At 35.9% G+C, this 15,249-nt stretch overlaps 1 protein-coding gene and 1 non-coding gene across 2 annotated transcripts in view; one reads left to right on the forward strand and one right to left on the reverse strand.

The window, feature by feature from the left end:
- The window catches only part of ERICH3 (glutamate rich 3), a 128,371-nt gene that overhangs the window by 68,986 nt on the left and 44,136 nt on the right, over positions 1 to 15,249 (reverse strand). The window contains exons 4-6 of the mRNA XM_055139337.1: positions 13,388 to 13,459; positions 10,827 to 10,955; positions 4,819 to 4,977 (exon numbers count right to left, since the gene is read on the reverse strand). Of these exons, the coding sequence (XP_054995312.1) occupies positions 4,819 to 4,977; positions 10,827 to 10,955; positions 13,388 to 13,459 (360 nt within the window). The remainder of the gene's footprint in view (positions 1 to 4,818; positions 4,978 to 10,826; positions 10,956 to 13,387; positions 13,460 to 15,249) is intronic.
- Positions 12,084 to 12,187, forward strand: LOC129405268 (U6 spliceosomal RNA). Its single transcript, XR_008630449.1, has one exon. It is a non-coding gene; the product is annotated as a U6 spliceosomal RNA (small nuclear RNA).

Here is a 15,249-nt window from a genome sequence, read left to right on the forward strand (position 1 = left end):
TGTTTGTTTTGTTGTCTTGGGGTCACACCAAGCTGTGCTCCTTTCTGTGTGTGCAGGAATCACTCCAGGTGGGGCTCAGGGGACCATATACATGTAGTGATAGGGATTGAGCACAGGTCAGCCGCATGCAAGGCAGCTGCCTTTTCCACTGTATAATCTCTTCAGTCATTTTTATTGAAAGCATTATTTATATGAGAAGAAAGGGATTTAACTAAATAATAATCACCAAGGCATTTAGAATAGCTGATATTGCAAGAGCTGCTCATATTCTAATTTTTTCTACATTTTCTATGTTTTCTATGCTAGCAAGCACTGATATTATAATAATTATAAATTAAAGAAATTAAGATGTAAGAATGACAAAACGAATCAGGAGCTTCTTGTAAGACAATTTTTGAACTTGCTAAGTAATTATCAGTCAATTATATTTTGGAATGACTTAGCAAATATATATTCATATAAACTTCTTACTCTGCTTTTTTTAGTTCAAAGTATCTTGGATATCTTTTTATATAGTCAGCTAGCTTTACCTTATTTATTAAGCAAACTTTAATTAACATGACATTTATAAAACTATTTTATTTAATATTTAAGGGTAGCGTTGGAGCTTTGATTCAGCAGTAGCGCTCATGTCTTGCATGTACAAAGCCCTGGGTTTGATGACTGTACTACATAAACAAAAATACATAGGTTTAGTCCCATTGCTATTTCTGTAAATTTCTACTAACAATCATTCTTGAATCTTGTGGGAGGAGGACAGACCCCACTGTGTTTAAGGCAATTACTCTTGGCTCTGTGCTCAGGGATCACTTCTGGTGGAGCTCAGGATCAAATCAGGTCAGCTGTACGCAAGGCAAGCACCATACCTGTTGTGCTACCTCTCCTTCCCCTAAACATTTCTTTTCTTGCTAAATAAAGTTTTTTTGTGTGTTTCTGAGGTGTTTCTGGGGTAGGTCCTATATGCTAAAATGCTGAAGCACTTAAAATGTTGACAGAGTAACTTCTTTTGGAGTCATCAACACCCCAGTTCAGATGCATGATTTTATCTTCTTTAAATAAGGCTCTGTGGTCTCTTCTCTTTCCTTACCCCCACTTTCTCTCTCCTCCCTCATATTTTATAAATAAAAGATTTTCTTCACCAATTAAACAAAATGTTGATGAATGTTTCCATATTGCCATCACAAGCTGTTGCACCCATTTTTGTTCTTACAGTGCATAAGAGATAATTGGTAATAAAGTCATTGTTTTTACTCAGTTGCCCCTCAACTAGAGTTCACAAAATCACATTTGCCTAAATCATAAATCTTGTTCCTGATATTTAGAAATGTTTGTCTTTTTTGTCAGTTTATGGCTGTTTCACAAACTCCACAGCCTTCATATGTTTGTTTTTGTTGCCATTTTTGAGTCATACCCAGCAGTGCTCAGGACTGACTCCTTGGCTCTGTGCTCAGGGGTCACTCCTGGCAGGACTTGGGACAATAATGTTACCTAGTATTGAATTTGGATCAGCCTTGCACAATGCAAGTATCCTATCTGCTGTATTAACTCTCCAGTCCCCCTTTACTCTTTAAGAATGCAGTAAAAATTTTGTCAGTTGTCACTAAAACCTCGGGAATCATACAAATTCTTCGTCTCCTTTTTTTATTTTGCCACACCTAGAGGTGTTCAGGGGTTACTTCTGGCTCTGTGCTCGGAGTAACTCCCAGCAGTGACTGAGAGACAATATGCAGTGCCAAGGATCTATCTTTAACCACTGTATCCCTGTATTCTCTCTCTCAAATTTTATATATATATTTATGTGTATGCATATGCATAATATGTATGTACGTATTTTTGGAATCACAACCAGTGGTGCTCGAGGGGATCAAATCTCAGCCTCTGAGATGCAAAGTATGTGGTCTAGCCCTTTGAGCAGACTCTTTCCTCAGCAGCAAACTCCTTAGGAATCTCTAGTCTGATTTTATATTAATTACTATTCATCATCGATGTCATTCAAAAACTACATGCTTTCTTCCAACAGATTATTCTTTTTACATACATTATAATGTAAAATCCAGTAAGCTTGAGACTATCATCTGCCTTGATATCTGACAATCACAGATGTTTGCAGCGTATGAAGTATAAGTTTAATTAGTTAAAACTAACACAGGATTTATTTTATTATTGTCAGCAACTCTGAACTACCACTGAATTCCTATTCCCTCAATCACTCAAACCCCAAAACTTGGAAAGAGGAAAGTAAAAGACCCAGGTTTCTAAATAAATTCAGCTGGTGATTCAGAACAGAGCTGGAAAAATCATCTGAAGGGGAAAAAAAAGTCATTCCCTAGCCAGCAGAACTTGCTTACTTGATTGATAGTATTCACATATCTAACAAGAAAATGAGTATATTAGAGTTAACAGAAGTAGGAACTTAGAAAGGAATATAATCACCTTGACAAATGTGGAAAGTGCCCATCTGAATACTCTCTATGAGAGATGAATATTCACCCATTGGACTGAATAACTCCAGCCCGAAAGGCAAGTTATACCTGGAGGAAATAGTTTCAGCCAAAGACCTTCAAGTTCTCAAGAACCTTTGGCAAGCCCATTCCTAAAAGATGAGACCAGCTTAGAGCCATTAACATTCTATATCCTCTCATTGTGATGCTATGTTCACCAGGCAACTTTCTTATTGTGATCTTCCTTCTCATGTTGGCCTGCCTAAAGGAAAAAACTTCTGGTAGCTATGGTTATTTGATGTCTAGTGAACAAGAGCCTCTGTTTGATTATGATTTGCTTCTTTTTTTCCTTTTTTTCTTTTTCTTTCTTTCTTTCTTTCTTTCTTTCTTTCTTTCTTTCTTTCTTTCTTTCTTTCTTTCTTTCTTTCTTTCTTTCTCTCTTTCTTTCTCTCTTTCTTTCTCTCTTTCTTTCTCTCTTTCTTTCTCTTTCTTTCTCTCTTTCTTTCTCTCTTTCTTTCTCTCTCTCTTTCTTTCTTTCTTTCTTTCTCTCTCTCTTTCTTTCTTTCTTTCTTTCTTTCTTTCTTTCTTTCTTTCTTTCTTTCTTTTTTTTTTGAGCCACATTCTGGTGGGCTCAGAGCTCACTAATGGTCTTTGTGCTAAAAGATCACATCTGGCATGGCTCGGGGGACCATATGTGGTGCTGGGGATCAAATCCATGTCAGCCGCATGAAAGGCTAGTGCCTATCACACCAGCTTCTATACTTTATTTCTTGATTTTCAGTTTACTCTAGGGGGAAAAAAATGACCGTGTTGTGGGTTACTGAAATTACTCCTGAGCCTGTTGTGAGTTATTTTTGATGATTTGAGACAATGTCTCAGTACCAAATAATTCCTAAATACCAGCAGAAATGGGAAATCTCTGGGTCATCAATGTAGAGAGCAGATTTAAGAAAAAGTCAGCTTAACTGGTTTCTTATGCAACCAGTTTCTGTTCAGTACTAGGAAGGAAATCTTAGTCAAAGAACTGTCACTTATGGGGCTGGAGCAATAGCATAGCGGGTAGGGCATTTGTCTTGCACAAAGTCTGCCCAGGTTCGATTCCCAGCATCCCATATTGTCCCCTGAGCACCGCAGGGATGATTCCTGAGTGCAGAGCCAGGAGTGACCCTATGCATCACCAGGTGTGACTCAAAAAAGGAATAAATAAATAAATAAATAAATAAATAAATAAATAAATAAATAAATAAATAGATAAAGTGCTGCCACTTTTGGATTAACTTTTTTTGCTTTCTGATAAACTACCAAATTAACTAACAAGATTTGGAAAACGGGTTGGAGCGATAGCATAGCAGGTAGGGCGTTTGTCTTCTACGGTCCGACCCGGGTTCGATCCCCGGCATCCCATATGGTCCCCCAAGCACTGCCAGGAGTAATTCCTGAGTGCAAGTCCAGGAGTAACCCCTGAGCATTGCTGGGTGTGACCAAAAAAAAAAAAAAGACTTGGAAAACATTATTCATATGATCAAAAGGTTATTAAATAAAGCATTAGTATCATAGTTACATTTACATATTTACACAATTATTTATTACATTTCTTAGTGTCAAGTTTATGTCAGTTTTAGATAAAAAATATTTTAATTCCATATGTCCTATGTTCCTTAATAGAACTATATTCACCCATTTGAATATATTGATAATTATGCTTATGACAGTTAATTCTTAAGTTAGCAAATATTTCTTCTTTGTGTTAGATATAGAAGCAGTATCAGTAATTAATAAAGGTACTAGTTATTTCTCTTTAACCTCATATCTTAGGTTCATACCACCTTTCTGTGCTCTATTAAAAAAGTAAAAATTTCCTGAGATGAAATCTTGAAAAGGAATCAGAGTTAACCTCCTGGGGAATTAATTTGGCATTTTAAAAGATGGACATTCTTTTCCTTCTACATCCAACTTCTCCAGAGTCAAACTTAAAGCAATTTCATACACTGATGGTAAAGTAAGTCGGCATGCAAATGCAAACCTATTCTTGGAAAATTTCATTTTCTAGGTTTCATGCATCTAAAATTTGGAAGCAGTCAACACTAGGTACATTCTGATAGAAGTCATATCTGTCTATAAAAAGTTTTCCACTTTGTTTTCATATAATCCTTCAAATTAATGATAGCTCATATTATATTAGTATAAATCTATTCCTCACTCTATTTGTCCAGCAATACAGAAATTACAGTTAGAAGCAATTCAAGTATGCTAAATTAAAGTAAGAAGCATATAATAAATTTCACTAAGTGGATTAACTGAATCTAACATCTTAAAAACTATAATAATCTATGTTCAAATCAAAAACAAAAATATTTCCTGTACAAATAACATTTACCCCAGTGGAAAGTGGAGGTTCATTTTCCAGCATTGAGCCTTTTGATTTGGACCCCGGAATTATCTTTGGAACAGTTCCTACTGCAGGATTACTAGGAAGAGGCCGCAATCGAATAGGCGGTTGTATATTTTCCGGAGCAGTATATGGTCGAGGGGCTGTCTAGATAATTAAGAAAAAACAATTCAACTTAAATTAGTATCTTGACATGTCTCCAGAACCAATTAATAACCAACAAATTGCCTAGAGTAATTAATGGTGCTTTTTTACTGAACAGATTAAACTTTAATTATGTCTTTCCATTATACATACCCTTGTGACCCAAAGTATTTGTTAAAACATATGGTGTTGAAGTCCTTTACATAACTAAATGTCACAATTATAGAGTATTTTAGACAAAGGAGATGTTCTCTATTAGGTCCCAATATTTAATTCATACTGTAAACTCATTGATATTACCTAATTTATGCTAAGTGTAGTATGGTTTTGCTCCATTAAATGTTAGGTTGAATAATGTTCCTATTTTAGAGATCTAAAGGAATATTACTAGAATAGGATCATTTATATTTAAATGTTTTCAACATAAATTCTCCTATTATTTAAGTGTTAATATTGTTGAAATTAAAAATTTCAAGTGCTGAAAAATTAAAAGTGCTGAAATGGAAGCAGTCTATGTGATTTTTTTTAAAAAAAGAAAGGCAAGTGTTAAACAGCAACATATTACCAGTTATTCAAGTCCTCTTTAAATATAAGGCAAACAAACTTTAAAACAGTAACTAGCGACTTTCAAAAATACAGTGTAAAAACTGTGAGTGTGTTTGGGGGCATAAGAGCCCTAGTGCAGCAGGTAGGGCATTTGCCCTACACAAAGCCAACCTTGGACTGATTCTCAGCACCCCATCTCTGGTCCTCTGAGCCTTGCTAGGTGAGCCCTGAGTGCAGAGCCAGGAGTAAAGTCTTGCACTGCTAGATGTAGTGGGGAATAAGAACTGATATGTTTCGCTTAGAGATTTTCTATTTGTCCCTTTATATACACCTTCCCTGGTCTATTCCAGTCCATAAGAGTCATGCCTATATAGGCTATACAAAAAAAAAAAAAACTGAGAATGCCAGCTGGATTTGTTGATCAATCTAAGGCAGGAGACAGAAGAACATGGGAAGGGAAGGAAGTCAGGCTCTTTATTCCCCTTTCTATGCCAGTTGCTATGAGCCAGCTGAGTGTTTCTGCCAATGTCCACCAGCTCTCTCGGAAAGTCCTCTCCTAACTCTCAGGTGCCACCTGCTAGTTTGTATCCAACCCATCCCTCCTGCCTTAAGCCTAAATGGTATGTTTCCCACTATGCTGACCTTAACACACTTAACATCTCTAGCTGGTTTTCCTTAATCCTGACTTCATCTTTGTAAACAGTTTATTAAATCCTTCCTAATTACCCTATTTGTGTGAGCCATCTGTTTCCTGCTAAAATCCTGACTAATACATTTTCTAATCAAGAATATGCTGCAGAGAATACCAAAACTGTCAGTACGGAACATTACAAGTGCCTTTTGGGAGCACTGCTGAAACACTGCAAGTTTAGGCTAAAGATTATCAAAGTTAAGTGGGGTCAGTGGGGAGGAATGAAGTTGTTCACCCAGTTGTTTCCTCTACAATGGCCAAAACCTGTTTAGAAAAATAAAAGTGTACATCTTGGTAAGAGAATATAGGCTGTGGGATTATCTAATGACCCATGAAAAGACTTAATACAATTGACTCCAAACAATGACAAAGATTAAATTTTGGAAAGTGATGTTAGTGATAAGAATGCCCTTATAGCCAGAAATTGATCTTAGTGCCATATTGACAAGGGTATCATAGGACGCTAAATCTATTGTTTTTGTATGTTAACCTTCATTGAATTCCAAATATTAGCTCTATAAGCAGATTAAAAAGTAATTTTTAACTTTGAAAGGTGACATAAGATAACTAGCACCAAGTGAACTACACAAATAGAGTCAGACTGTAGCACTGTAATCCATTGATTTGCTCAAGCGGGCACCAGTAATGTCTTCATTGTGAGACTTGTTGTTACTGTTTTTGGCATATCAAATATGCCATGGGTAGCTTGCCAGGCTCTGCCATGAGGGTGGAATACTCTCGGTAGCTTGCCGGGCTCTCCAAGAGGGACGGAGATTCAAACCTGGGTCAGCTGCATGCAAGGCAAACACCCTACCCGCTGTGCTATCAAGAAAAATATGAGAACTCACAGAAAATTGAAACTGAAAGCAATTGTAAATAAGCCAATGAGACAAGCAAAAATGAAAGTTTGGCAAAAACAGTTATATTTTATCCAAATGAAAGAACAAGAGAAGAAAATGGATAAGCAGAGAAGAAAAATGGTAAATTAGAACATCCAAGTACGAAAAAACAGCTGGAAGCTAGGAAGAAGATGGGTAAGAAAGATAATATTACCCATGATAATATCTTTTCACCCTTTTTTCATAACTCATTTATTTAAATTAGGTAATGTTTTAATTCCCACCCCCAAAAAATCCTATTTCTCAACTTTTTTTTCAGTTCAAAATAATTGCCTGACTCAGTCTGGGTCAACAAAGTGTGAGCCTAAGTGACACATGAAATTTCCAGATCATGCTCTCAGAGAAACATGTACCTTCACTTTTTTTACTCCCCTTCCTGCTGGCTGGAATCTCCACATGGTGGCACACCATCTTGGCTTATGTGCCTGACAGCACAAATTGTTTGACAAAGCAATGACAAAAAAGGAGTCTGAGCTTTTGATGACATCATAGAGAAGAGAGGACAAGCCAATTGAGACCAGATATGTGTACTGGGATTGGGCGTAATCCCTGTGTTTTACTCATTATTATGTGGGGTCTCTGCACACAAACCTATATTGTGATTGATGGGGGGAAGCTAAGTTGACACAGAATTTGATTTAAAAAAATAGGGTATAAGTTTATATGAGCCAAATGGTGAAATCCCTTAAAACTCACACAAGAATTCCAACTTAGAGGTTTCTGAACGGGAAATCAAAACCACACAAAAGATTTTTTTTTTGATCTCTGTAGAACAAACAACCCCCATGACACTTCCTGGCAAATAATCCCACTGAACAGGTACATAAACTAGAAACAACATTCAAGAAAGCAGATCTCCATAAACAGAACCTCATTTGTTGACAGCTGTACTGTGCTCTACATTTTACTTCCTCGCATTCTCATACAAAACAATAGATGAATTTGATCTTTAAATGTCTAAATTATTACATTTATATCTAAAACCAAATAAATGTGCACTATCCAGCTAATAGCTCAAATACACAAACTGCCAAAATTCATATTAAAAGCTACCACAGGGATCAGAAAAACAGCACAGGGACCAGAGGTAAATGGTCTGCAAGCAGAGACCGCCCTGTTCATTTGCAGAAGTGTATAGTTCTCTGAACACACAGGGCCTGAGTAGCAACACATTCTCAGGACTTGGCATTGACTCATGCTGCTCACTTGGGCTGAGTATGATTGAAGTAGCCCCAGACTCCCAGACCTCTCATTGGGAGGCTCAAAAAGGTAAAAATTAAAAGAGGTGTTGGAGAGGTGTCTCAAAGACTATGCATAGGCATTGCATGCAGTAGACCACAGTATGACTATTGGTAGCACACGGTAACCCTGAACACTGCTGGTTGTGACCCCAAAGCCTAAAGAATAAATAAATAAAAATACATAAATTCTCATAAATTGCTGTTTTTAATTTTTCATAACACATTTGTTATAATAAACCACTGGAGATTAATAATTTCAAAATTTATAAGAATGAAATTGAAATCAATTACCTGATGACTGCTCAGCTTAACTGAGAATCCCGCCCACACAGCAGAGCCTGGCAAGCTACCCGTGGCATATTCAATATGCCAAAAACAGTAACAACAAGTCTCACAATGGAGATGTTACTGGTGCCTGCTTGAGCATATCTATGAACAACGAGATGACAGTGCTACAGCGCAGTGAAAGGTTTGTTGGGTGACTTTTTTCCTAAGCATGTGCACAAAATTTTGAATGATTCACCACGGATTTGATGGGAATGGTGTAGCAAAAAATGATATAAGCTATTTTGAAAGTTGAGGGGCCCTTCATGACCACACTTGATGCTGTCCTTACTAACACAAGAAAGTTACAAAGGAAAAATCAGTTGCGATGCCTTAAAAGGATTATTAACTTCATCTCAATGTCACTTGGGGGATCAGGAGTCAAATTTAAAAGATTTGTAACTGGACTGGGAAAACAAATAGGAAGACTTGAATTTCTGTAAAATAGGAGCTATAATTCCAAGATCACGTGATGTATTCCTTGTGTCGCAGAAGCACCATAGGAAATGACAGAATGAAAACTTTTGGCTTATCAGATATAAAAACTTGTGAAATGCTGGTGTCAGTGTTTCCTATAATTTCAAAATTACTTTCTCATTCCTGCCACATTAAGATCTCCTGGATGTATCATAAACTACTTATTGAGGGTGTTCAGCTGGAAAATTGAAAAGAGAGTCTTTCAAGGGGTTTTCCTCTCTGAAACAGGTGGGAAGTTAGAAAACCAGTACCTGATTGTTTCCTTTGTTTCACTCGGGTTAAGCTTTTGAGAAGCTAGTGAGTTTGTCCTCACAAAAAGGAGTTATTTGTGTGCATATTCATTTAAATGAGTCCAGAAAACATGGTAATAACCTAATGAAGACCGTTGCTTTTCTTTACTTGAACTGTTCATTGGGGATTGTCAAAACATATTTACCTTTTGAAAAATGACAAAGTTAAACACTATGTTGATGAACCCACATCAGCAACCTGTAAAAGCAACACTTCTCTCTAAATATTGTGCAATTTGAAAAAAAATGTTCGTGCTAACAAGGAAATATATCAAGTTACACAAAGTTAGAATAAAGATGTAATCAACCAATTCATTTACAACTTAATCCATGAACCTCAGCAAATATCATAGAAATCTTTCCTTGTGTATATATTGTTTCACGCTACCTCACCTTTCTTTAAGCAAATGCCATATCTAGATTATAAATGAATCAAACTAATGGAATGCCAGTACACCATTTTTTAAAATACATTTTCTGTACATTTATGTTTTTAGAGTATTTGGACATACTTTAGTTATTCAAAATCACAAAAATAAGGATCTGGTCCAAAATACTATATAGTATAAATTAATTTGTGTGCTATAAATTTTACAGACAAAGGTAGAGTACAAAGAATAAGAACATTAAATTCAGAGATAAGAAATATAGAACATGTATGGAACAACTACCACTGCAAGGTAGGTGTTAAAGGATATTTATAAGAGAAAATATTGGGACAGCCAAATCGAGGTGAAATATTATGCAGGGTCTTATGTGCCACATAAAATTTTCCACAGGTGTCATTGTCATATAGATTCAGAGCCTTGACTCAGTGTAAAGTGCATGTCTAGTACATAGGATGCCCTCGTTTCAATTCAGAAAGGAAGGGAGGAAGGACAGGAAGAAGGGAGGAATGAAAGAATGAGGAAGAATGAGAGAAAAAAGGAAAGGGGGAAAGAGAGGAAATATAAAAGAAGCAAAATGAAGGGAAGAAAGAAGTTAAGGAAGATAGAAAAAGAATAGAAGGGAAGAGGGAAAAGAGCATGAGAAGTGAGAGTAAGAATGAAAGTGAAAAGCAGAAGAAGCTTTTTCCCCTCTGGAAAAGTCTTATTTCTCTTTCTCCTTTCCCCACACATTCTCTAAGTAAATTTCTTTCAATAAAACTATTTTACTTCAGAAAAAAATACAAATCTAGCAGTAACAAGCAAAATTATTTGACAGAAGTGATGTCGATTATACATGGGAATTTCAGAAAAGGAGTTTTACTAATATAGGACTGCTTCCATTCAGTGGAATTCATGGGATTATACAGACATGTGCCAGAGAGCATCCTTTCTGAGAGTAATAAGACATAAATTAATTAGTTGGAATAGTGCATGAAAGACTCTATAAAATGACTCACCGGTGTTAATGGACTGGAATGTCCTTCATTAAGCAGAACACTATGGCCACGGTTTGTCTTTGGGCCAACTGGGGGGTGGGGAGACAAGATTGGCATGTTATCTTCTATAGACCATCTTGTGTGCTCTCCCTGGAATAAGAAAAATAAGGAACTGGTGTGTAATTAACAATCCCAGCTAATGCTTGTAGGTAAGATACTGAATGACTAAAGAAATCCTTTGTTTTGCCAAGAAGATACCTCACAGGGATGCTTTATTTCTGGCAATACCTGTGCCCTGAGCACTAGCAGATGTGACATTGATCATTATCCCGGGGCATCAGGTCCAAGCACAGAACTGCCAGACCTCACAGTATGGCTAAGTATCCCCAGGAGTAACCCCAAAGAGCCCAGCCTTATCACTGCTTGGGTGATCTTCCCACCCCTAAAAGAATATTTTTCATTTCTTTTGAGAACATTCCTTCTGATGCCTACCATGGCAGTAAGGAAAAATTTCCACAGCTATTGCATGTCATACTGTCACACATCAGAAGCTGGATATGCCAGTAAAACTAAGAAACAATCTTTGTTTTTTTAAGACAAATTAGATATTTATTTTTTTAAACAAACCTTTTCAATCAATAATATTTCCATTTGGCTAATGTACAGGGAGATTAAATACTTGGGTCAACAGAGGTATTAGGTGGTGGAAACAAAATTGTGATTCCAAGTTTAAGATATTTTTCTTTTTAAATTACATCTTATCTCCAGAATAAAATTCCCCTTATACTGTAAGTAGCAGTCTTTTAAATTTTTCTATGAATCTCTTCACTGTAAATTATCTTTTGTGTTATTATTTGAGTAGGAAAATTCATATTTAAGTCCTCTTAAGAAACAGCATTCATAAATTATTATGTAACTCAAGTTTTATCTAGATTTTTAAAACTTTTTTATTGAATCACTGTGAGATAGATAGACCCTTACAAAGCTGTTCATGATTGAATTTCAGCAATCTTCAAAGAAATCAGCCAATTAAATGAGCTACATTGCAGTATATCATCTTTAGCAATAATATTTATTAATTTGCTTTAAGTTTATCACTCGAAGAAGTAGAATGTACCTCATTACTTTTACCAGTGGAGAGTACATGAAGAATACTTGTGTACCTGAAGAATAATGAAACAATGCTCTAAGCAAGAGTTTCATACTACATAAAGGGACTCTCAAATACATCAAGTGAAACTATAAAGGGAAAAATCTTATAATTAAAAGTCATATAGGATGCTCGCTTAGGCAGCACATATACTAAAATTGGAATAATACAAAGATTAGCATGGCCCCTGTGCAAGGATGGCATGAAAGTTCATGAAGCGTTCCATATTTTTAAATTGGTGGAGAAGAATGGGCACTGGTGGAGGGATGTAAACCAAATACAAACATGAAAGCTTGTAAGTTTGTAACTGTACCCCACAGTGATTTACTAATAAATTTTTTTTTAAAAAGTCATATAGGGAGGAACTGGAATGTCTACTGGGACTCTGCCAATGCTGTAATATGTGCACATCGTGTAATTAGTGTGTCTGACCACCTAGGTGGGAGTAAATTAAGCAAAGACACAGCAGTTTCCTGTTTCAGGCAGTGCTGGTCATTCTTCACAGTAACCCTTCTTCTCCATCAATATTCCAGAAAATACATACGAACTCAGCTTTGATGTAGAAGAGATAATATTGGCAAAGTTGAGTTCACCATAAATCTCCAGACACCAAATTTTCTTATCATGAAAAACTGATATATCATCTGCCATTTAACATTTCTATAATAAGATTGTTTTTGACCAAGATAAAATAGGCAGGTTTGAGCCTATTGGAGAAAAGAGGAAAATTCCAGTCTTTCGTGGCAAGTTATTCCACAAAAGCTCTACAAATATTCATCAGCTTGTGAAATGTGTCCACATTTGTAATACTGTACAGAACATGAATGTGTTAAGTTTGAATGGCCCAAGGAATTGAGTAAGAACACAACCTAAAATGCAAACTTTCATTTACTCCTAAGAGAATCTTTCATTTCTTGATGCAAATTTATATATTTTGTAAGTTTACTGCAAACAATGCCTATTAAATATAAAAATTTAAGTGTCTTTGCAAAACAGCCAAAGTTTATACTAAATTTATTTGCCAAAGTAGACCTTTGCTGTCATGCATTATTCCAGGGCCTTGTTCACATGAAAATGTTTCATATAATTCTTTAAATGTTCTATTTCCCATTACATTGAAAAACTTCCATCTACTTTTACCTAACAAAAGACAAATTTGCTGGCTTCTGTCACAACTCAATCATAAAAAAAATTCAAACATGGTCTTGTCAAGTTTTTCTTTGAAAGATTTGTATATTATGAAATTTATTTTGCACACACAGTTATTTGTACATAATCATCTACAATGATGGTAGCCAAGATTTAAACTTGGTTGAACTATCATTTGACCTCAGATTTGAACTACAAAAAAGAGCAAATTTTCTAAAGAAATTTAATTATAGAATCATTATATTTCAATAGCATTATGAAGTAAAGTATTATGGAGCCTTACCTTAAATCTTTGGATCCGCTCTTTCCTAGCTAAATTCTCCAGTTTCTTTTTTATTTCAAGCTGGTGGTAACGCTAAATATATAGGGAAAAATGAAGGAGAGAATCATATCAATTATAGCAAAGCATTTTATAGAGGAAAATAATCTCACCAACTAACTGTATTCTCAATTACCCTTCTTGTCATTGAGATGAAGAAGAATCACCTACATAAGTGTGCAAGTGGGAATATAAATTGATACAACTCTTTGGAACGTCAATTCTTAACATATATTAGGCAGCTAAAAGTGTTCCTATCCTTTAACCAATAAATTTCACTTTAAACCGAGGGGGAAATATGAATAGTAATAAAAATGTTTTATATACAAATATGCTCTCTGCAATGGCATTTTTTTCCCTCCAGAGTAAAAATTCCAGAAGTAGTATCAGTCTTTGAGAGAATGATTAAACTTTTTGCATGTCTATGTGTAATGAAGTAAAATTCAATCATAAAAATAATACCCACATTTAAAAAAATTTAAAAGGCGTGGCTTGCACCCAAAAAAGGTAGGATACAAGAAATTGCATAAAAATGCACACTAATTGATCACATTAACATTGTCTATCTGTCCCTGTGTTAGAAAGGTGTTTTGCATGCATCATTTATTCTCAAATGATGAACTCCTAATTATTCGTATTTGCAAAGAAACTGAGGCAGCAGGTCATGAATTTGCTGCAGGTCATAAACCTAGTCAGTGGTAGAGCTGCAATTGGAAAGTTGGTCCATCTGAAAACTTTCTGTTTTTTACAAAAACCTGCTTTTCTCACAAATGTGATAGTTATATATTAAAGTATAAATACAAACAGAAAAGAGACTATAGGAAATGTAAACAGCAGTTATCTTTGAGAGGAATGATTATATGTGGTTATTTTCTCCTTTTATGCTCTTTGTGGTTTTTCAAATTTTTTGGTAATATATTAATTATATAATGTAAAAATAAACCTCATGCATATATAATATACATATAATTGGAGTTGAAATCATCCCAGCATATATAAGAGCATTATATAACTACTTCTTTCTGGTTTTGATCACTTCCTGCTGTCTTTGGGACCTGCAGACTTGATTATTTCCAGCCTAAGTATTATCAATCCTTTTCTGAGTACTTCATTTTCTTCTCTCCATCCTTCTGGTTCCCTCACTGACCTATCAACAATCCTTATTAAATTCACTATCATTTTCCATCTTCCATTTATTTCCAGCTTAGCACAGTCCTCACTCCCACCATCCCTTCTCTGCACCACCAAAGTCTTTGTCTCATTTCTGCCCCATCTCCCACCCACCGTGACTCATCTTATTTAACCATTCCACGGCTTATGAGCAATCCCTGCCTTCCAGAATCCTGCATTACCAAACAAACCCCATCATTTGAGAGTTCTTTTTCAAGCCCTAGGTGGTGGTGATTACCCACACTGTATATATCACTCACCAAACTGGAACCCTCAGCCTTGCTCTGGGCTCTCCCTGCCTCCCACCCTCTATTCAATAATACTCGGTCTCTCTCTTTTCTCTGTGGACAGCTGAATCTTCCCTGCATTTCCACAACTGCTGTTAGCTTGCACCCTTTGGCAACAGCTTCCTAATTGACCTCCCACCTCCAATCTTTTCCAGCTCATTAATCCATCTTCCACATTTTTAGTAACATCATCTTTCTCAAAGAGTTCTCATTTATTTCACTCCCCTGCTGAAAATCATTTCATCGCCTCATCGCCTACACTCTAGTACCTAGTTGGGAATGTAAGGTCCTTCAAAAAAACAGGACCCAGCTTTTTGGATAGTGTCACTCCCTACTACTCCTTACAGTAGCCCAACAGTGCTATCTGGC

This window comes from Sorex araneus, chromosome 5 (assembly GCF_027595985.1).
Source record: "Sorex araneus isolate mSorAra2 chromosome 5, mSorAra2.pri, whole genome shotgun sequence".
Classification (NCBI taxonomy): Eukaryota; Metazoa; Chordata; class Mammalia; order Eulipotyphla; family Soricidae; genus Sorex; species Sorex araneus.